The 24725-nt window shown below is 42.7% G+C and overlaps 1 protein-coding gene across 1 annotated transcript in view; it reads left to right on the top strand.

Annotated features, from left to right (window-relative positions):
- LOC124622254 overlaps positions 1–24725 on the top strand; it is a 110794-nt gene that overhangs the window by 27076 nt on the left and 58993 nt on the right. Inside the window, exon 3 of the mRNA XM_047147918.1 lies at positions 22638–22757. Within this exon, the coding sequence (XP_047003874.1) occupies positions 22638–22757 (120 nt within the window). The remainder of the gene's footprint in view (positions 1–22637; positions 22758–24725) is intronic.

Here is a 24725-nt window from a genome sequence, read left to right as displayed (position 1 = left end):
AAATAGAAGTCACTTCCACATATCATTGTAAATTTTCGTCACCTGTACTGTAGGAGGATCATATCCCACAGATTATCAATAGCAAGAGAGCGTTCCTGTGTTGTTCTTTCATATTGATACATTGTTTTTTTCTGCTGTAACACATCCAGGCAGTGTATGACTACAGCCTTGTACACTGCCTTCATTTTGTTTTTTCCACCACGACTTCAAGGTCTGTGCCAGGTTCTAAACCAACATTAACACGACTTGATCCAATGGCTCTTACTGAAAGCTGGACATCATTGGGTATAAACAATGGTGCTCCCACAATACACAATATGGTTGAAATGAAAGACACAGGCAGCGTTTCTTATTGACAAAAATGTGGAAGACATCATGTCATGGGTAAACTGGAAGAGATTGCGGCATTGTGGGGTGATTCCAAACAGCTGCCCAAAGATGACTGATGACCTCTACACATTTTCACAGTGACGTGGTAGCAGATGTCTAGATGTTCCATTTCAATTGATTCCTCATATTGCAGTCATCCGCGCGATCTCTGTTTCATGGAGGCCATCCACAGAAGGCGCTGCTCCCGCCAATACTCTCCACATCTCAGACAAATGGCATAAGTCAATCACTATGTAGTAATCAACAGTATACTAGTGGACAGATGGGATGGAAAAGACACTGTAGATGTATTGTCACAAACATCTCACTTGATGGTGTGATCAGGTTCAGCAATTTCACCAGTTTTCCCATAATTTCAACACTGACCAATGACACAACAGCATGCTTTCCAGAGTTTGCATCATTGCTAAACCACACCTGCATTACTTTGTGTGTACCATATAGTACATTGCAAATGTAGATTGATGTCTGTGCAGTACACCCATTCGTGGTTAATTCTCGAACATATACATCAGTGACCTACACCAGTGCAGTTAGATTACCTACATATTTGTAGCACTTCGATTGTAGTATGTGATTATGATTACAATTACCCATCTTTCTCTATGTGGATCAGAGTCACAGAGCATTCTCGCGTTCTTAGGATAAAGTCTGAGACTAAAAGATCTCCCAGCATTGTCTTTAACCAACTGTCCCTACAACACTGTCCTCGATTTAATTTGCAGTTTATCAGAAGTAGTGGGGTACTATACTTGCTACCTTGCATGTCTTGATAAGGAAGAGAGCGGGCCATGTCCACAATTCCTGCTCAGCGAAGACTGTTCTGAACTAATCTTACTCATGGCACCCATCTAAGTTCACAAGATCTCTCCAGATCTGCACATATTGAGGAAGTTAGGACCCCTTATCGGTGTGTGGTAGATAAGAGAGTGTTGTGATGACATAAAAGACAGATAATAAGAATTGTTTGACTTATGCATGCTGGAGCTCTAGACAGATGTAGTACGAAACAACTCACGTAGATCAACTGTGCTATAAATTCTCAAGTATTATTCTAGTGTCTGGAGCCAATACCAAGAAAGTATTGGTAATGGAGAACATAAACACACGCATCAGGCTAAACAGTTCTGCAAGTAAACATGCTGTAGTGCTAGAGCAGTGCGGTTTCCGACCTATTAGTCGTGTGTAATGCAACACTATCAATATTCCAATGTATTTCCAGTGCATGACATAAATTCTCCAAGCAAGTTCTGTATGGTAAACTATGGTGAAAACCTGTAAAGTGATAAAACTACTACCTTGCACAACAAAGATACCGTTGATTCTATGTGACACAAATACTACATAGGTTACCAGAGGTACATGACCCTTACTGTTTAAGAAGTGCAAGCCAGAGTATGATTCAGAAATTATGATATGTTCACAACAGTCTTATAAAATGATCATCAGCAGACAAAAATGCGTACGAAGAAACAGTGACGTCTTTTGAGGAAATAAACACCCCCATCAGTAGCCCCCCCCCCCATGAACCATGGACCTTGCTGTTGGTGGGGAGGCTTGCGTGCCTCAGCGATACAGATGGCCGTACCGTAGGTGCAACCACAATGGAGGGGTATCTGTTGAGAGGCCAGACAAACGTGTGGTTCCTGAAGAGGGGCAGCAGCCTTTTCAGTAGTTGCAGGGGCAACAGTCTGGATGATTGACTGATCTGGCCCTGTAACAATAACCAAAACAGCCTTGCTGTGCTGGTACTGCGAACGGCTGAAAGCAAGGGGAAACTACAGCCGTAATTTTTCCCGAGGGCATGCAGCTTTACTGTATGGTTAAATGATGATGGCGTCCTCTTGGATAAAATATTCCGGAGGTAAAACAGTCCCCCATTCGGATCTCCGGGCGGGGACTACTCAGGAGGACGTCGTTATCAGGAGAAAGAAAACTGGCGTTCTACGGATCGGAGCGTGGAATGTCAGGCCCCTTAATCGAGCAGGTAGGTTGGAAAATTTAAAAAGGGAAATGGATAGGCTAAAGTTACATATAGCGGGAATTAGTGAAGTTCGGTGGCAGGAGGAACAAGACTTTTGGTCAGGTGAATACAGGGTTATAAATACAAAATCAAATAGGGGTAAAGCAGGAGTAGGTTTAATAATGAATAAAAAAATAGGAGTGCGGGTAAGCTACTACAAACAGCATAGTGAACGTATTATTGTGGCCAAGATAGACACGAAGCCCACACCTACTACAGTAGTACAAGTTTATATGCCAACTAGCTCTGCAGATGGTGAAGAAATTGATGAAATGTATGATGAGATAAAAGAAATTATTCAGGTAGTGAAGGGGGACGAAAATTTAATAGTCATGGGTGACTGGAATTCGAGAGTAGGAAAAGGGAGAGAAGGAAACATAGTAGGTGAATATGGATTGGGGGGAAGAAATGAAACGGGAAGTCGTCTGGTAGAATTTTGCACAGAGCATAACTTAATCATAGCTAACACTTGGTGCAAGAATCATAAAAGAAGGTTGTATACATGGAAGAATCCCGGAGATACTAGAAGGTATCAGATAGATTATATAATGGCAAGACAGAGATTTAGGAACCAGCTTTTAAATTGTAAGACATATCCAGGGGCAGATGTGGACTCTGACCACAATCTATTGGTTATGAACTGTAGATTAAAACTGAAGAAACTGCAAAAAGTTGGGAATTTAAGGAGATGGGACCTGGAGAAACTGACTAAACCAGAGGTTGTACAGAGTTTCAGGGAGAGCATAAGGCAACAATTGACAGCAATGAGGGAAAGAAGTACAGTAGAAGAAGAATGGGTAGCTCTGAGGGATGAAGTAATGAAGGCAGTAGAGGATCAAGTAGGTAAAAACACGAGGGCTAGTAGAACTCCTTGGGTAACAGAAGAAGTATTGAATTTAATTGATGAAAGGAGAAAATATAAAAATTCAGTAAATGAAGCAGGCAAAAAGGAATACAAACGTCTCAAAAATGAGATCGACAGGAAGTGCAAAATGGCTAAGCAGGGATGGCTAGAGGACAAATGTAAGGATGTAGAGGCTTATATCACTAGATATAGATACTGCCTACAGGAAAATTAAAGAGACCTTTGGAGAAAAGAGAACCACTTGTATGAATATCAACAGCTCAGATGGAAACCCAGTTCTAAGCAAAGAAGGGAAAGCAGATAGGTGGAAGGAGTATATAGAGGGTCTATACAAGGGCGATGTACTTGAGGACAATATTATGGAAATGGAAGAGAATGTAGATGAAGATGAAATGGGAGACACGATACTGCGTGAAGATTTTGACAGAGCATTGAAAGACCTAAGTCTAAACAAGGCCCCGGGAGTAGACAACATTCCATTGGAACTACTGACGGCCTTGGGAGAGCCAGTCCTGACAAAACTCTGCCATCTGGTGAGCAAGATGTATGAGACAGGCGAAATACCCTCAGACTTCAAGAAGAATATAATAATTCCAATCCCAAAGAAAGCAGGTGTTGACAGATGTGAAAATTACCGAACTATCAGTTGAATAAGTCACAGCTGCAAAATACTAACACGAATTCTTTACAGACGAATGGAAAAACTTGTAAAAGCCGACCTCGGGGAAGATTAGTTTGGATTCCGTAAAAATGTTGGAACACGTGTGGCAATACAGACCTTACGGCTTATCTTAGAAGAAAGAGTAAGGAAAGGCAAACCTACGTTTCTAGCATTTGTAGACTTAGAGAAAGCTTTTGACAATGTTGACTGGAATACTCTCTTTCAAATTCTAAAGGTGGCAAGGGTAAAATACAGGGAGCGAATGGCTATTTACAATTTGTACAGAAACCAGATGACTAATAGGATAGAGAAAGCACTGCTCTTGCATTATAGCATGTTTAAGTGCAGAACCATTCAGATTCGGGAATGTGTTTATGTACCACAATATTTCTCTTTTTCTGACATCTTGTTGGTACAGACACCAAATACTGGAAAAATATCTCAGAATTGATACCAAAGTTGATTTATGTAAAATGTTTCGAACTGTGCGCATCTGGAGCTCCATCACGCATAAACTACACATTTCTTCTTAAATGCATTTTATATCATCACAACTCATATCTACTATACATTGATAAGAGGTCACAATCTGCTTTACAAGCGCCCATCTGGAGAGATCTTGTGCACTTGGGTGGGCACCGTGAGTAAGACGTGTGTAACAATCTTTGCTGAACAGCAGTTACAGACATGATTTGCTCTGTTCCTTCATGAGGTATAGAATGTAGTAGGTGTAGTACCCTCCTACTTCTGAGTAGTTGCAAATTAAATCAAGGACAGTGTTGGGAGGTCTGGTCAAAGACAATGCAGTGAGATCCTTCAATCTCCAAATTTATCCTAAGAATGTGATAATGCTCTGTGACCCACCCACACAGGGGAAGATGGGCAATTGTAATCATAAATTACACACACACACACACACAAAAATGGCTCTGAGCACTATGGGACTCAACTGCTGTGGTCATAAGTCCCCTAGAACTTAGAACTACTTAAACCTAACTAACCTAAGGACATCACACACATCCATGCCCGAGGCAGGATTCGAACCTGCGACCGTAGCGGTCGTGCGGTTCCAGACTGTAGCGCCTTTAACCGCTCGGCCACTCCGGCCAGCCACACACACACACACACATATATATATATATATATATATATATATATATATATATAAAAATCACCTAAATGCACCAGTGTATGGCACTGTGTGGTATACGTCGACGTATATGTTCGAGAATTAACCAAAAATGCACATACTACACAGTCATCAATCTACATATGCAATCTACTCTATGATACACATGAAGTAGTGAACGGATGGTTTAGTGATGATGCAGAAACTGGGAAGCATGTTGTCATGTCATTGTTCAGAATTAAAATTGCAGAAAAACTGGTACAATTACTAAAATGGATCGCACTACCAACTGTGGTGTTCATTACAATATATAGACAATGTCTCTTCATCCCATCTGTCCAGTGATATACTGTCTATTGCCATATAATGATTGACTGATGCCGCTTGTTTGATATGGGGAGAGACTTCATGGGAGCAGCAGATTCCATGTATGGCCTGCATGAAACCATGATCATGGACATGACTGCAGTATGAGGAATCAATTGAACTAGAACACCTATACATCTGCTTCCACATCACTGTGGAAGATGTATTTAAACAGAGGTCATCAGCCACTTTCGGCAGCTGTTTAGAATCTAGCCACATTACCACAAATGTTCAGGTTTTCATATGCCACGATGTCTTCTACATTTTTATCAATATGAAACACTACCTGTGTTTTTTTTAATTTCAATTTATTGTGGGATCAGCATAGTTTACATCCTGAGATGTGCAGCTTTCACTGAGAGCCTATGGATTGAGACATGTTAATATCAGTTTAGCTTCTGACACAGACCTGACACTACTTGTGGTTTTTTTTATTTCAATTTATTGTGGGATCAGTGTAGTTTACATCCTGAGATGTGCAGCTTTCAGTGAGAGCCTATGGATTGAGACATGTTAATATCAGTTTAGCTTCTGACACAGATCTCGAAGTCGTGGTGGAAAAAAACAAATTGTGTAAGTGTACAAAGCTGTAGTCATACTCTGCTTGGATGTTTTGAAGCAAAAAAAAAAAAAAAAAAAAAAAAAACAATCCATCAATGGGCTTATGAAAGAACAACACAGGAACACTCCGTTGTGATTAATAATCTGTGGGTATGGGCCTCCTACTGTATAGGTGAGGAATTTATAAGGAGTTTGGGAGACAGACATGATTGTGCCCTGAGAGATGTAGATCCCCTTTAGACTGCAGTAGCTGTATCTAGTGTGGAGACACACTGCAATGCAGTACCAAAATCCTTGTGCTTCTTCCAGTTCCTAATTTTCCCAATAAAAAAAAAACATCCTATTGCTCATACTATCTTTTCTACTACTTTGTGTTGCAGCTTCGTTTGGCGAAGGCCTTACACATTGTACATAGTTAGCAAAGCTATAACAATGTGTTCTCATTTACACCAAGTGGTCAAAACATGGCACCAACTCAGCTCACCCTGTTTCTCCATGGGTTTCAGAAGGTCTTGGTACCAACTTAAATTAGGAGTCTCACATGGACAAAGCTACAGACGGGAGAGGGGGCAGAGACTGAGGGACAGTTAAAAGATAGAGAGGTACTCTCTAAAACAGCCATGCTGGAGTTTTGCTGTATGGGATCCTTAGCATATTGTTTCAAAATAGGCGTCTCATTTCCAAATAAGAGAGTGCTGCGAATTTGATTCACAGTTGGCTGGAATCATTACATGATCCTTTCATAGAGTCCAACGCAAGTATATGGATCGACTTGATTCCAAATCGCAGACAGCATTTCTACCAGGAAGTGTAACGCTATGTGTCTGTAGAACCAAGACCGTCTTTTATGCAGAATGATGGTAACATAATGGTTGTGGTCGTGTTTTTAATAGCACACTCCTTACGCAAAACGTATGTTGGCAGCGGTAGAGTCCTATTGTGGTCAGTTTCAAATCTCGGTTCTCAATAGTGTTCCTCGAAAAAAATATCGTATTCCTTCCAGGGCTTCTCATTTAAGACGCTTGTGAGTGTAATAACACTGCCGAAAAAAGTTACTTGCCACGCAAAGTGACTCTAATGATCAGTTTAATTAACTAGCCTGCCAATTTGATATCAGAGATATGCCGCCTGGTGGATGGTAGCGATGGATAGGGTACCTTGGATATAGTTCTTGTGTTGGAGCGATTACCTTTTAACAAAATGTCAGCCCCCCCCCCCCCCTATCTACACAGGGAGAGACGACCAACGAAATAAAATCAGATGTGTTACCGAATTTATCAAGTGAAACGCAATATAAACCTGATATTTACAACGCCTCTGTGCTGCTACCTTAAGAGATTTCTTATATGGCGAGGCATTTGGTTACTTTAAGGGAGTTAGAAAGCGAGAAGGCATCCTGTGATAGAGGTAAATCTTAGCACTCCGTCAGGAGCCAAAAATCAGCTTAATATTAAAGTCTCTTGATGTGGGACATAATAGATTTTCAGATGATTTGAACAGATTTTTTCTATCTCGTGAGCAAATACTTGAAAGAAATATTGTCTATGCCATACTGTTACAAGATTTTCAAAACAAGTAACGATTCTTTAGCGATCTTAAATTGCGTGTATGCCCTGATTTCTTCTGTCTTTGAAAATAACGTGCATAGAAGGGAGCAATCTACATTTCACGTGAGAAATTCGAGGCGTATAGTCAATAACATCGCTGCCTTGGATTGGGTAAAGTGGATTTTTTAAACTGGATGCTCTATGTCGGGGTGACAGTACAAAATAGTTTGTCACTAAAATTCTCGTAATTTGTGCATCCGAAGAAATTGGCGTACAGCACTCCCACATCAGCAGCAGCAATTTGGCGAGTAAATTCAAGAAGAACCAATCAGAATGCTCCATTCACAGGACGTTCCATGACGTTCAAGAGTCACAAGACATCCTGTGTGTGTGTGTGTGTGTGTGTGTCTGGAGTCTCTACAGAGTTGTCCAAAGAAGATGCGTGGCAGAGCAATTTATCCATAGATAGTTCCCTGATGTCTCCTTTGTTCGAGTCTTCAGAGACAAACCTAAGCAGACCAGGCTCCTTTGGTTCGGACAGGTGGGCGCTGTCTCTCCAACCGCCAGCCTCCAGACAAGAATTTGTGGGAAATCGAAAATTCACCGAAAATTCCAACCATTTCTCTCGTCTGGAGGACAGTGTTTTGCATTTTGTATGTGTGTGGTTTTTTTTTCACGATCTGTTGTGATTTTCGAAATATGTCATGAACTGTTATCTATTTAATTGTTCTGATTTTCCTTTCAATGTCTAGACAGCTTGCTTCAGACAGTGAGGAAAATAAAAAAATAGTGCCTTAACATCCCTGGGTGCAGCAGCAAATATAACTAAGCCCACTCAGGGTTTCCATGCAAAGTGATAATATTAGAATAAAAAAGCTCTGCAATTGTTTAAATATTCCATACTGCCTTGTCACCCACAAATTGTTTAAATAAACAGCATGCCTTACACTGCAGTCCATATTCCGACAGTATTCAATTAAATTAATAAACTGTACTCCAAACACTGCCTTGCATCCCACAAGTTGCTTAAATAAACAATTTCCCACACATTGTCTTATCTACAAGAAATTGTTTGAATAATATTCCATACACTGCAACCAATTTTCCGCCCAATGGCCAGTTAACTGACTCTTTTTCCAAACAATTTCCATGTGAGGGATGGGAGATGGATGGTGGGAGGTTTTCCAGAGGAGGAGGAGTTAGTTAACTATCGATTTATTTAATTAGTCAATTAAATTGTGCTTGTATGGGCAAGGGATTTGTCTGAGGGGTGGGGGAGGATGAGAGGGAGGGGGAAGAGGAGGGGTAGGGGTTTTGGGAAGGGCACATTATCTCCAGGTCGTCATAATCCACTCAGCAGATAAAATAGGTTAAAAAACTGCCAGTTGAAGGAGAACAATAGGTTTTCCCCTGAATGTATGCTTGCTCCCCCCCCCCCCCCCTCCCCCATTATAGGTAACCGTCAAAGCGGATTGACACCCCTGTAGAGCTATTACTGACGCGTATGGTCCAAAGTTTAGTCTGTGTGAGCTCGTCTAAAGTTTAGCCTGTGTTCGCTCTAGTAGTTCCTCTCAGAAAGTATTCCGTAGAGCCTGACATTTCGTTTATTACTGCGGTGTTGTATTTTTTGATCAGCACAACTCTCTTCAGTTAAACAGAATCTTGTTGTCAGCGATGTTCGATGTTTACCCTTCACTATTTGTTCTCGTTATGAAGGATGTTCTCAGTTCCAGTTGCTGTTTGCTCAAAGAGACAGTATAGGCATTCATCGTCACAAGCCTTTAAAGACGAATTGAAATGACGGAAGAGAGGGATGAGAATTGTCAGTTTTAGTTGCATAGTCGCATAAGCAATGGGTCCTGCAAATTTCCAAGGAAACTAAATTATAATACCATGCAGAAATAATTTCAAGATTTAGTTGACAATAAAGCTCCAGTCTATTGGTTCAAATGGCTCTGAGCGCTATGGGACTTAACATCTGAGGGCATCAGTCCCCTAGAACTTAGAACTACTTAAACCTAACTAACCTAAGGACATCACACACTTCCGTGCCCGAGGCAGGATTCGAACCTGCGACCGTAGCGGTCGCGCGGTTCCCGACTGAAGTGCCTAGAACCACTTTGCCACACCGGCTGGCTAATAAAATAGCAAAAATTACAATGATCGCTAGGCTGGGAAAATTGTTTTGTACATAGAGAAACACTTTGTTTTAAATTTGCACCTATGGAGCACGTGAAGAAATTGATGGTATGAATAGTAAAATTTTTTAAGTCAGGAGCATTATTCTACTTTCAGTTGCAACAGTTTTAAGTCGAATTGAACGTTGAGTATGGAGACTCGATATACGTAGGGCGTTTATCAATGAATGTTGCGGTTTAAATATTAATAATAAATCGATTTATTGATTTATATGGGCAAAACTTACAGAATAAACAACAGGAATTGTCCAAGTTTTTGATGCACTACCCTCTGTTCGCTTATCATGCTGATTGCACAGGCGTGTGTTTCGAAGATGAGGCGTCCAGATCTATGGTTTCAGGGAAGCATCGAAAGAACTACCACAGAAGAATAATATAGGTAGTTCCACTAAAATCTTTTCGGTTTTCAAGCCACGTCAATTCGAATAAAATTCTGGAGCTTTCAATGGCTAGCTCTGTCATCGTCGTCAGGAGTAAAATTACTGATTCCTGGGGGCTGGTATTTTTTTCTTTATTGTCTCTTCCGGGGCTGGCACTATTTCCTGCTTATATACCAACGATTACGGCTGCTGTCACCAATCAGAGATGGCCGAAACGACGCGTGCATGGAATCTAAGTTGGGCAGCTCATAGGAGCTCCGACCCGCCGCACGACTGCATGACGTCTGGTGGCGCAAGTGTTAAGCATCAGTCGTTGCTACCTTTAGACATTCAAAAACCGTCCCCACGCCCTTCCCAGTGTGTAACCCTGGTTTATGTTGAAATTGTTACTGTTCAATCTAATCTCATCCACCTTTTTGATAACGGAATCCCATTATGTTGACGCATGAACCAAGACTCTCGTGTTCTCAAACTGTATTTTGTGTCGGCTTTAGAGGCAATAGCTATGGCCGACTTGTCGAGTTCCATTTCCTTAATATGCTCCTTGTGCTCAGTACAACGCTCTGCAACTGTGCGAATTGTGTGGCCTGCATCGATGCTGCCGCACTCGCAAGGGACACCATACACACCAGGCACTATGTCGTCTTTAAAAGGGCGCAACATGTCTCATATCGTATTTCTGACGACACCACCTACAGTCTGAAATGCAGCAATTGAGGCATGTGTTCAGGGAGAATGGCTACAGTAAAAGAGACATTGCAAACGCTTTCAGGACGCCTTGTGAATCGACAGAAGCCTAGCCGGTGGCTTTCCTACCGTACTGTGGGCCAACGAGCAGCAAGTTAGGATGTTTATTGCAGAGTCATGTACTGAACCAGTGTTGTGGCCCGCCCCCGAGATACGAGGTATGTTGCGCCTTGTAATTCCTGTTTTAATGACAAAACCTTTCACGTTAAAATTGTCCACGACGTCTATTACAGTTTGTCACCATAGTTCATGGTAAAGAAACCAGAAAGAAGGATATAAGAGTACGTCGTGCGCTGGAAATATATTTTTTCGTTAGAATATTAACAGCGCTTTATTCCACATGATTAATAGCTAGGAAACTGCAACGTTCTAACATTATAGCCTATTTTAAGTGTGGAACCGTCTGGCCTTAGGGGTGCATGTGTTCATGTTCTCTCTTACCAATACCTTCTTGGTACTGACCCTAGACACTATAACAATATTTCAGAATTGATAGCGCCGTTGGTTTACGCAAAATGCTGCAAACTCCATCTGTATGGAGCTCCATCATACATACAAAAACCACCCGTTTCTTGTTTTTAGCTGTCTCTTATATCACCACAACAGTTTCATATCTATTATACACCTATAAGGGGTGCTACCCTCCTCGACATTCGCTCATCTAGAGAGATCTTGTGCTCTTGGATGGGTGGTGGACAGCAGTTACAGACTCGGTTCGCTCTGTAGCGGCCTACTTCTCGTCAGCTGCAAATTAAATCGGTGATAGTTTTGCGGGGAGCGTTGGTCAAAGCAATAGTTTTGCGGGGAGCGTTGGTCAAAGCAAGGAGATCTTTCAGTCACTAACTTTATCCTAAGAAAGCGAGAATGCTCTGTGACTCCCAAATGCATAGGGAAAGATAGGCAATCATATGAAACTTCCTGGCAGATTAAAACTGTGTGCCCGACCGAGACTCGAACTCGGGACCTTTGCCTTTCGCGGGAAAGTGCTCTACCATCTGAGCTACCGAAGCACAGCTCACGCCCGGTCTCACAACTTTACTTCTGCCAGTATCTCGTCTCCTACCTTCCAAACTTTACAGAAGCTCTCCTGCCAAACTTGCAGAACTAGCACTCCTGAAAGAAAGTATATTGCGGAGACATGGCTTAGCCACAGCCTGGGGGATGTTTCCAGAGTGAGATTTTCACTCTGCAGCGGAGTGTGCGCTGATATGAAACTTCCTGGCAGATTAAAACTGTGTGCCCGATCGAGACTCGAACTCGAGACCTTTGCCTTTCGCGGGCAAGTACTCTACCATCTGAGCTACCAAAGCATGACTCACGCCCGGTCTCACAGCTTTACTTCTGCCAGTATCTCGTCTACAACCTTCAAAACTTTACAGAAGCTCTCCTGCGAACCCTGCAGAACTAGCACTCCTGAAAGAAAGGATATTGCGGAGACATGGCTTAGCCACAGCCTGGGGGATGTTTCCAGAATGAGTAGCTCAGATGATAGAGCACTTGCCCGCGAAAGGAAACATCTGGAAACATCCCCCAGGCTGTAGCTAAGCCATGTCTCCGCAATATCCTTTCTTTCAGGAGTGCTAGTTCTGCAAAGTTCGCAGGAGAGTTTCTGTAAAGTTTGGAAGGTAGGAGACGAGATACTGGCAGAAGTAAAGCTGTTAGTACCGGGCGTGAGTCGTGCTTCGGTAGCTCAGATGGTAGAGCACTTGCCCGCGAAAGCCAAAGGTCCCGAGTTCAAGTCTCGGTCGGGCACACAGTTTTACTCTGCCAGAAAGTTTCATATCAACGCACACTCCGCTGCAGGGTGAAAATCTCATTCTGGACAGGCAATCATAATCGTAAATTACGGCCTAGGATCGAGGTGCTAGAAATATGTAGATCGCTGTCTGCTATACTTTGGTGTAATAAGTTCGAGAATTAACAATGAATGGACGTACTGCACAGTCTATGTACATTCGCAATGGTACTTACAGAGTACAGGAGGGGCGATTTAGTGATGACACAGAAATAGGAAGTATGCTACCTTGTCACTGGTAACCGTTCTAAAAAAACTGGTAAATCTGCTTATTACAGCACATCGGTGGTGTCTTTTCCATCCCATCCATCCACTGGCATGCTATTCATTACCACATAATGATTGACTGACATCGCTTTTTTGAGATGGAGAAAGAGTCTTGGTGGAGGGACAACACTTTCTGGGACAGTGATCGCATACATGACAACACTGAGCCATCAGCTACCCCGCCACTGTAAAAGATGAGTTGCAACGCGTAGGTCATCAAACACCTTCGGACAGGTTTGAAAAAGCTCCACAATGTCGCAGAACTCTTCCAGTTTCCTTGTGTTGTGACTGTCTTTTATTTCAATCATCCAATGTGTATGTTGTGGCAGCAGCAACATGATTTACACCGTGCGATGTCCAGTTTTCTGTGAGAGCCAATGGATCAAAACGTGTTAACAACATTTTAGAACCTGACACAGACCTCGAAGTCGTGGCGGGAAGAAGAAAATGTATGGTGGTGTACAAAGCATGTTACAGCAGAAAAATAGAATGTACCAAACAACATAACAGGGACCCTCTCTTGCTACTTATAGTCTGTGGGATATTGTCCTCCTACGCCGGCCGGGATGGCCGTTCGGTTCTAGGCGCTACAGTCTGGAACCGCGTGACGGTTACGGTCGCAGGTTCGAATCCTGCCTCGGGCATGGATGTGTGTGATGTCCTTAGGTTAGTTAGGTTTAAGTAGTTCTAAGTTCTAGGGGATTGATGACCTCAGAAGTTAAGTCCCATAGTGCTCAGAGCCATTTCAACCATTTTTTGTCCTCCTACAAAAATTTACACTCATCTGTGCAAGTGACGTCAATCACTGGCCACCTGTTCCATTGAATCAGTACCTGTATATTAAATAGGATCACCGCATATGCTCGATGCCAGCATGCAGATGGTATTTGTTCTTGATATATTGGAAGATAGAGATGCTGTAAAGATCTTATTGGGTTCTCTGTCAGATGAAGTTAGTGGAGTTTTTATAGTTCGTAGTTTTTCTCTGTTGGATGGTACAAAATTACGATGATAGAATATTTGGGTGACAGATGTGAATGCACCCTGGGGGACACAGATCTCCTTCAGAGTGTAATATCTGTATGTAGTTTGGAAACATATCACAATGCAGTAGCAAAATTGTCATCCTTCATCTAGTTCCTGTATGATGTGGAGTCTTTCTAATTTTCCCAATAAGGAACACCACAGCAGTTGCTAGTACTTTCGTTTATACTACCATGTGTTGCAGGAGAATGTATCGTTTTGACTTAGACCTTAGACATTGTACTCCGTAGGCGAAGCTATGACAACATGTTCCCATTTACATCGAGTAGTCAAAACACGGGCCTGTCGCATTAATTCAGCTTGCGTTGTTCCTACACAGGTTGCAGAAGGTGGTAGAATTGGCGCTCTCCAATATCTGTTCAGTTCCGACTTAAATTGAAACGATCACATATTCAAAGCTGTACGGGCGGCGGGGAGAGACTGAAGAGAGTTACAAGATGCAGAGGGACTATTTAACGTTGGAGTTTTATTGTAGCAGATTCGAAAAAGGTGCCTCCTTTCTAGATATGACAGTGCCACGAATATGATTCACTAGTGACTGTAGTCACGAAAAGATTTCTCCATACGATTCAACACAGATATGTGGTTGAATGGAAAGACTTGATTCCAAACCGCAGACAGCATTTTTACCAGAAAGCGTAACACTATCAGCCACTCGTGTGTGCCTGTAGAACCAAGACCGCTTTTTATGCAGAGTGACGGCAACTTAGTCGTGATCGTGTTTTTAATAATGCGGTCCTTACGCGTAATGTATGTTGCGGCAGTAGAGTCCTTTTGTAGTCATCTTCAAATGTTGGTTCTCAACAGTGCTCCTCGAAACGAATATCGTCTTCCCTCCTAGGATTCCCATTTGAACTATCGGGTGATTGTAATCCGACTACTGAAAAAGAAAAATTACTTCGTATGCAAAGTGACTCTCATGATCAATTTAATGAATTAGCCTATGAATTTGATGTAAGCCACATGGTGCTTAGCAAGTGTAGACGATGGTTAGCGCACCACACATATCATTCTTCACTTAGCGTTTCTTTCGTTGTGGCGATATCTTTTAACGATATTTCACTCGTCCACCGATACATGGAGAGACAACCATCGTAATAAAATCAGATGTGGTACCGTCGTGTTTATGAAGTGATACGTAGTATAAAACTCGTATTTACAGCTTCTCTGTGCTGTTACCTTATGAGGCCTCCTATGTGGTGAGACATTTGGTTATCATATGAGAGAGTTCGAAAGTCAGGGAGCATCCTGTGACAGTGGTAGACCTTAGCATTCCTTCATGAGCCAAAAATGAGGTTAGTTTTCCAGTCCTGTGATGCGTGACATGACAAATAAGAAAATATATTTTTCTACCTGATGAAAGAATACTTAGAGGGAATATAGCCGATGCCGTACTCCTGTACACCAAGTAACGATACTTTAGCGATGCGAAAACGCGTGTATTTTCCGTTTTATTCTATGTTCGAAAATGCATAAATGGGAGGAATCTACATTTTGCATGAGAAATTCGAAGTGTATGGAATACAACATCGGTATGTTGGATTGGGTAAAGTAGATTTTTTAAACTTGCGGGACTGTGTTGGGGTGGAATTGTTTAGAACTACTGTATACATCCAAGCTGCAGCTGCTTGTTTTGCAGATGGATGAACTACTGTATACATCCAAGCTGCAGCTGCTTGTTTTGCAGTGCACTGCAGTTGCCTGTTAGGGCGGTCACTAGAAGTCGGCAATTGAAAGTAATGGATTAGCTCAGCCTTTGATGTGTACAAAGAGTTTGCACACTTGTCAGATCTTGGCCAGAGCAGCGAGGCTGACCAAGTGACCAATGTGCTGGGTGAATGTGACAGAAACGGACGTGTGTGTGTGTGTGCGTGTGCGCGTGTGTGTATCGTAAGAGAAAATTCGAAATGATGGATATCTGCCGTGGACGTGCTGATAACATCCGAAATCCTACCACTCCAATAATCCCCAGATGCCCTCCATGACCAGGCGTGGTGTATTCTGGCATACGTGTGCATCCACGACTGCAGCTGTAATTTTCATTAACCTTTTCACATCAGCACTGGCCATGTATGAAGGGAACAGGAGTGCTGTGTGTGGACGTCAAGGAGCCGAGTGCGCGGTATGTGTGAGTGTTTTCTGCTGTATCTGACGTCGAGCTATGCATCTTATTGCTGCAGACTGGATCATGATTTAACTGTATCGCGTGCAGCACTTCTCAGAGCATCACAGTGGACTCTGTCTTGCAGTGGCATTTGCTGTTGTCTGTATTCTATCATGCAGTAGAACCTTCCTCCCTCCTCCCGAATTTAATCGAGAGAATGATTTAGGAAGTCTATAGCACTTTCAAAAACCCAATCGCGACATCAAATTTCCGATTGATCAATGTATTGTTTCCCATAGTTGTATTGCGTGCATGCATGCGGTCAGTATGGGCGGGCATAGCCAGGTAGGGTCTCTCTCCCTCAGCTGGTGCAGAAAGGGTTAGCCCTGCAGTCGACGCACGGCGCGTGCCTAGCGATCAGTAGCTTGTGTAATCCTCGGGATTCTTTTTCAGCAGATATGTTTAGTGTAAACGTTCTGGTGGAGGAGAGCACGTACAAGAGCTACATTTAGTGGTACGATCTATTTGCGACGGACTTTTCATTTCTTGATTTGTATGTTTCCCTGAGATATTCAAACATTTAAAATATGTTTTACTATGAAGAAGGATCATTGTAAGGCGGAAATTGTTAAAGAGTTAAACAGTCAATTTGTCAGGGTACTGCAAATGGATTACTTAACCCTATTTTCGATATCGAAATTGCGTCGGCTTTTCCTTTCTGTCCAGCATTAGCCAAAAAGAAACAGTATGCTGAGGAGAGATGAATATCTCTGTCTTCGTGACTGTAGATTTTGGTTCACACAGACAAGCAGGGAGTGGCTTCTTGAGAGCGACAGAGACAGGAAGTGAGTCTGGAATTTGCTGATCAGCAGAATGCTGCCACTTGATGCTTTGTTTGGGGGCACTGAGATCAGAGGAGGCCCATATCCAATCTGTGGTCAATGGTATTTAGTAAGGCGATCTGTAATTAGGACATTGGGCTGTTTTGACCTTTGTGGCACCACCCTGACGATGGGCACACTCACAAGAGACCCCAAATGGTGGATTCCATTGTGATTACAGTTATTATGTCATGAGGCCCAAGGGTGGAGGGGGGGGGGGTGCAGTTACGATGTCTACACAACTGGGGGAACCCAGTCTCTTGCAAACTGAGTAAATAAAGAATATGTAGCGATATATTATTGAACTTGATTTGAGTCTCATTTCATGAGATCCTTCTTCTCCAGCACGGTGTAAGTCGTTTTCCTACCAATTTTTTCTGGGAGGGGTTGGGAGGGAGGGGACGGGGTGGAACATCCGCTGGCAGTGGCACCGTGCACTAGCTCAGTGGATCCCTTCATGTCAAGGTGAGCACACACAGGAAAATCTTCCAGTAAGATGAAACCTTCAATCTGCAGCAGTGTAATTAAATAATTATTACATGAAGTTGCTGGATGTGAGCATTTCCCACCAAATGAAAGTGAGATCCGGCCCCTGCAAATTGAAGTTTCTAATTAAACAGTATATCCTACTCTATATGATTGAATTTCTTGTCTTGAGATGCTTTCTCTCCAGCACAGATGGCTGCTTAGATCGCAAGGCAGAACCCATTCTCAGTCAGGAATTTGCCTTGGTGAAAGTTCCAGCCTGTCAGTCACGGGGCCCCACATGGACACTCCTGAACAGGTGTGTAGTGCAGCCACTGATGTACACATAACTTTGGAGAACCTTGAGGGAGCTGCTTGTATGGTGGTATGAGCTGGCACTTAGTGCAAGCCAGTGGACATGGGATGGCAAACGGTGTAATTAGCAACCGAAAGATTTTTCACAGAGAAACAACGTATGATGGGTGTTTTATGATGACATTCCATGCACATATGGGATAAAATGCCATCGATTTAATTACTTCTTTACAAAACTTGCTTCTCCCCAAACAGCAGATAACCCCTGCAAACTGAATTTTTTACAAATATCCCATATACCCTTTTGCTGCGAATTCAATTTTCTGTCGTGAGATCCATCCTCTCCAACAGACAGCCGCCAATTTCCAGTTAGGGGAGGGTTAGAGTTGACGGGAGGGTTGGGGGAACTATAGGTTTAGGACTGTGAGTTAAAAGGAAGGATTATCATTATTGGATCAAAGTCCTCTTAGCAGAAGAACAGATCAAGGACATGTCAATCAAAAGAGAAGAATTGATTTGCCTCTGAATGTATACTTGCCCCTGATGTAGGCAACCCACACCAACAAAATGCGCTCGAGCCCGATTTGTCCTACTCCTTACCTGCTGTGGCCACTCCCATGGCTCTCGCTCGCAAAAATGCAAGCTGCCAGCCCAGTTCTCCCCATTCACTTCTCCCCGTTGAACATTAGTGATACAGTATTACCATGTCATCTAATACAGTTACTAAATAATACGTAATTAACTTCATTAGTTATACAGTAAATACAGTATTCCCATGTCATCTAATACAGTTTTTAAATAATAAGTAATTAACATGTATGCCATGTGGTCCTAATAAAAATATTTCATTAGGATGAGGCACAAAAAATGTGGTTAATTGAACATATTATCAAAGCATAACGTTGATTGGAGGCTCAATCCTAGAAAGGACATTTCCCTACTTTTCATACCCAGTTACACTTCCTACCGAACACACTCAATTTTAGACGAACCGTTGGTAACAGCTAGGTTTTTTTAAATTAAAATACAGAACGTAGGTACGTTTGAACATTTTATTTCGTTTGTTCCGATGTGAATACAGATACCTTTGTGAACTTATAATTTCCGAGAACGCATGCTGTTACGGCGTGATTACCTTTAAATACCACATTAATGCAATAAATGCTCAAAATGATGTCCGTCGACCTCAACGCATTTGGCAATACGTGTAACGACATTCCTCTCAACAGCGAGTTCTTCGCCTTCCGTAATGTTTGCACATGCATTGACAATGCGCTGACGCATGTTGTCAAGCGTTGACGGTGGATCACGATAGCAAATATCCTTCAACTTTATCCACAGAAAAAAATCCGGGGACGTCAGATCCGGTGAACGTGCGGGTCATGGTATGGTGCTTCGACGACCAATCCACCTGTCATGAAATATGCTATTCAATACCGCTTCAGCCGCGGGCGAGCTATGTGCCGGACATCCATCATGTTGGAAGTACATCGCCATTCTGTCATGCAGTGAAACATTTTGTGGTAACATCGGTAGAACATTACGCAGGTAATCAGCATACATTGCACCATTTAGATTGCCATCGATAAAATGGGGGCCAATTACTCTTCCTCCCATAATGCCGCATCATACATTAACCCGCCAAGGTCGCTGATGTTCCACTTCTCGCAGCCATAAAAAATGGTTCAAATGGCTCTGAGCACTATGGGACTTAACATCTGTGGTCATCAGTCCCCTAGAACTTAGAAACTACTTAAACCTAACTAACCTAAGGACATCACAAACATCCATGTCCGAGGCAGGATTCGAACCTGCGACCGTAGCAGTCCCGCGGTTCCGGACTGCGCGCCTAGAACCACTAGACCACCGCGGCCGGCGTCGCAGCCATCGTGGATTTTCCGTTGCCCAATAGTGCATATTATGCCGGTTTACGTTACCGCTGTCGGTGAAAGACGCTTCGTCGCTAAATAGAAAGCGTGCAAAAAATCTGTCATCTTCCCGTATTTCTCTTGTGCCCAGTGACAGAACTGTACACGACGTTCAAAGTCGTCGCCATCCAATTCCTGGTGCATAGAAATATGGTACGGGTGCAATCGATGTTGATGTAGCATTCTCAACACCGAGTTTTTGAGATTCCAGATTCTCGCGCAGTTTGTCTGCAACTGATGTGCAGATAGCCGCGACAGCAGCTAAAACACCTACTTGGTCATCATCATTTGTTGCAGGTAGTGGATGACATTTCACATGTGGCTGAACACTTCCTGTTTCCTTAAATAATGTAACTATCCGGCGAACGGTCCGGACACTTGGATGATAACTTCCAGGATACCGAACAGCATACATAGCACACGCCAGTTGGGAATTTTGATCACAATAGCCATACATTAATACGGTATCGACTTTCAACGCAGTTGGTAAACGGTCCATTTTAACACGGGTAGTACATCACGGAGCAAATACCGCCCGCACTGGCGGAATGTTCCGTGATACCACGTAGATATACGTTTTTGACTATTACAGCGCAATCTGTCAAAAAGCGAAAAGAGGGTCCAACTGAAACTTTGATACTTCTTTACGTATTACACGAATATGTAATAAAAAAGGGGGGTTCCTATTTTAAAAAATGCAATTGAAATCCGTTTGACGTATCGCAGCGCCATCTAGCGGGCCAACCATAGCGCCATCTGGTTTCCTCCTTCAGGCTAAACGAGTTTCGTTCTTTGTAGGATTTTCGTTTGATGCTTATTTCGTGAGATATTTGACCCAGTCGCTATCAATGTCCCACCCTGTATTGTTCCTATGGTGATCACAAACTGAAATGTCAGACTGGCTGTTTCTGACCGTATCTTAACGTTACTGAACAACAGTTTTCTGCCTTGCCTTTCGTCTTCACGAGTTGAGAGGCCGTAGTTGAGATGGACAGGACGAGAGGATAATGACTTCACGTCTCTGTACTGGTAGCCATTGTTGCATACACGCCTTCGTACATTTCTACGCCGTCGATCCCTGGTTAGGTACACGTCAAGTTGCTATCTTGATGATCAAAAATTCCTACACTCCGACCATTTGCGTCATTACGGAGCGACTTTTCCTATTATCCAAACCCGCTTCCTTTGTCTTCATGCCACTCACGTTAACAACTGTACACCTGACATTTTCGCCAGGACGGATCTCACTCGCGTTCGCACACGTGCGCCTGCCGTAACGACTCTGCCTCGTCTCACCACTGCTTCCTACTTCGTCTTTGCCCGTGCTTTTTGCACGCAGCACTACCCACGTGTGAGGCCATTCAACCCTAACGCTTGTACAGTGTTTTATGAACTAGAATACAGTAAAAATAAGGAAGCACCAGTCTATTACTTTATCAACAAGTACGTATTGAGCAAGTCAACACAAATAACAAATTATGAAGCAGACGAAATGAGTTAAAATTTGTGCTATGGCCGGGATTCGAACCCGGCTCTTCTTGCTTGTAAGGCAGAAATGCTACCATTACACCAGCGCAGCGCGGTGGCCAACCTTGCTGCACGAACTACCTACGCTTAGTGCCCTCCCCAACACAAACTTCAATTCATTTTCCTTTGCATGTTGTCACTGTGTCTCAGGGAAACATTTAATTATAAGTAAATAACAAAATTTAGATTTTACACATTGGCACTTTGACATATGGTACATCTTACATTCAAGTGTTATGGCTTCCACAGGTTCGAGCATATGGACAGTATGAAAAATTTCTCGCATTTGAAGTCACATACCATGACAAATTTACACTCAAAGCCAGGTTACGTTACATGGAGACTACCTGGACTGACTCTAGCCCGCCATACTGTCCAACAACCAGGAGAGATGGTCTGCGTTGCCTTTTCTTCTCACAGAATAACCCCTTTGGTTGTTAGCAGCGGCACGCTGATTGCACAGCTGTGCGCCGACGATGTTCTACGCCCTGTTTTGTTGCCCTTTATGGTGAGTGATGCTTTGCCTACATTTCGGCAAGATAATGTCCTCTCACACAGGGCGAGAGTTTCTATTGCTTGTCTTCGTCCTTGCCAACACTACCTTGCCAGCAATATTGCCAGACCTCTCCTCAATTGAGAACGTTTCGAATATTATGAGCAGGGCTCCCCAACCAACTCGGGATTCTGACGATCTAAGCCACCAATTCGGCAGAATTTGGCACGACGTCTCGCAGGAGGACATCCAACAACTCTATGAATCAATCCCAAGCCGAACAACTGCTTGCATGAGGGCCAGACGTGGACCAACGCGTTATTGACTCACTCAGTTTGTGAACCATCCTATTGTTCTGAAACTATAATCATTTGTTTGTCTGTACAAGTATAGCACATCTACCGATTTTTGTACCACTCGTATAATTATACAATGAAGGCTTTCACGACCAGATGTTTTAGCTGCTGAGAATTTTTCCGGGTTGTATGGCCGTGGTCCATGGAATTCTTCAATCGCTGACGTTTCGTCCAAAGCTACGTTGGTCATCTTCGGAGGTGCTCCTGGTCGTTCTGAGTCTTGCCGACTGACTCAGCACAACCAGGAGCACCTTCGAAGATGACCAACGTAGCTTTGGACGAAACGTCAGCGATTGAAGAGTTCCATGGACCACGGCCATACAACCCGGAAAAATTCTCATCACTCGGATAATTCCTTTGAAGTGTTTTGTTTTTTCTGCCTTAAAGTGTATGTAGTACGTATGTATGGGGTGAATGTGTTGTGTGTTGCCTGTGCATGAAAAGTTTTTTTGCCGTCACAGTTTACATAAAAATCGGCGGAGAGATAGAATGCTTCCATGCACATTCGGCTGCGTGTGTGCTTGTATGAATAAATATGTTTGAGGATGTTTTACACTGACTGTTTCCTGTTACATACACATTTATTTTTGTCCAGACGGTGGAACTTCTCGCAAGCCGCAGTCAGACCGTCCACCGCCGTACATCGACCTCCTACAGGAATCAAAGCCGAAGCCCCCACCGGCGTTTGAAGCGGACCCTGTGCGTTACATCTTAGGTAAACAGAAAACTGCAGTCGCTACACTTTGAAATTTTCAATAGAGTACATATACTGTTATCTTGTCAAAATTAACTGCTTGTTGAAAATGGCACTTCGAACATTCGACAGAAATGAGTTAAATAGCCCACATCAATATTTATTATTTCCTGTATATGTCATTTACTATTTCCCGAATATATCCATGTGATGCAATTACGGGCAGCCTTTTCGAAACTGTATCAGTAACTGCAGTAACGCACTCTGCAATGCCTGAATTAGAGACGAACCAACAAATAGTATCCTTAAACGTAGAGCTGAGCAGACACTTGGCACATGCTGCATCATATATCTGCACAGATGAAAATATCGAGAACGTACGTAGAGTGAACTAGACGATCGGTCGTAACATTAGTGTTTTTTTCCAATCATATGATACATCTTGCCAGGGTAAACCATTTGTAAAATGCTGCCAGGAATTGTGCGGTGTCACATCTTAAAATACTAATTTGACTGGATGCTTCTGGTGTCAATCATTCCACTCGTACGAATCATGTGAGTGTAATCTGTACGGCATGCAAATCTATATCAATATACTGAGAAGCAAACAAAACAGGATACTGCAAATTATAAGTATATAAATTAAGCACGTGTGGAGAGGCGACTTGATTCCGAATCAAAGAAATGTTCTGCACGTGCTCAGTTGATCCACTGCTAGCTGACGTAGTTCGTAGGCCTGAACATTACAGGTAATTAAAATACTTAGCTGCGTAGATACTAATATAAGACATTTGGAAAGGAAAGTTCACTTAAATGCTATCTTATGCATAACACCACGTAAGCTTTTGATAATATATTATAAGTGGTGAGGACGAGATCAGATTTAGTTGGTAGCATTTGTAAACAAATCTGATAAACTTTAATATAAGATGAAAGTAAATAATTGTGCTCAATATTCGTGTACGTGGGCTTCAGTTTCACGAAGAAAAACAGTCGTTTAGTACATATTTCTCAACACTCGGGGTAACGCTTGACAGATAGCTACTAAAGTTGTAGGTGACATGCTTACCGCCGAGAGAGGCCACGTAAGCATTAAGCAACAGCTGCTGATGAGATACTGAGTGGATATCCTCACCCATGTGGGTACGAAGATCAAACCCATTCACAAAACAAGGAGTTCTGCTTCACACGAGACGTCACTAAAATGACTACTGGCATGAAAATAACTGAAGTAGACAGAAATTGGCGCAGAAAATTACAACACTAAAGCGTTCCTTAATCGAAAGAGTGTCATGCGATCTCTCCATTTAACCCTGCACATGCTTCCGTATAGGTCTACTTCTGGTCAGCTCTAAAATCACGATCCCAGCCCTGATGGGCCTCTCTTCGAAGAACTCCTCGGAACATAACTGTCGCTCTGCCACATGTCAGCTCGAAGATTGTGGTGCAAGACGTAGATCAAACGACACCTCCACGTATCTCTAGAACACATCGCGTACAGTAACTTATGATGAGCAGTGAAGCGAAGGGAAATGCCACTTACGTTTCACAGTGATTAGTGCATAAAACTGCATAAGTCACTGGGGTGTGATGATAATGAGTATGGCGCACTATACGCAAAGAATTAGTTACCAATAGCTTTGTGTAAGCTATGTGCATCATTCGTTGAATACGACAACGTGAGATTATGGGCCTGCATTAATGCAAAACATTTTTATTATTCATTTATTTATTAGCAAAGTAGTTTCAGTGACAGTGACGCCGTCATCAGTAGGTTCTAGGATTCTAAAACATGCAAAAATAGCGTTCTTATAAACATTTACACATTGTTGTATGTCCACTGTTTGGTTCCAAATATTGTTTGCTGTGAATAATTTCATAAGACTGTATTTACTTTACGTCACGGCATGGTTTTTACGATTGTTGCCGCTGTTTCCGGAATATTTTCTCTGTTTCTTGTTGTTGTTTTTCTAGGCATACATCATGTCA

This window comes from Schistocerca americana, chromosome 1 (assembly GCF_021461395.2).
Source record: "Schistocerca americana isolate TAMUIC-IGC-003095 chromosome 1, iqSchAmer2.1, whole genome shotgun sequence".
In the NCBI taxonomy this organism is placed as follows: Eukaryota; Metazoa; Arthropoda; class Insecta; order Orthoptera; family Acrididae; genus Schistocerca; species Schistocerca americana.
This window is presented reverse-complemented; position numbering and strand designations above follow the sequence as displayed.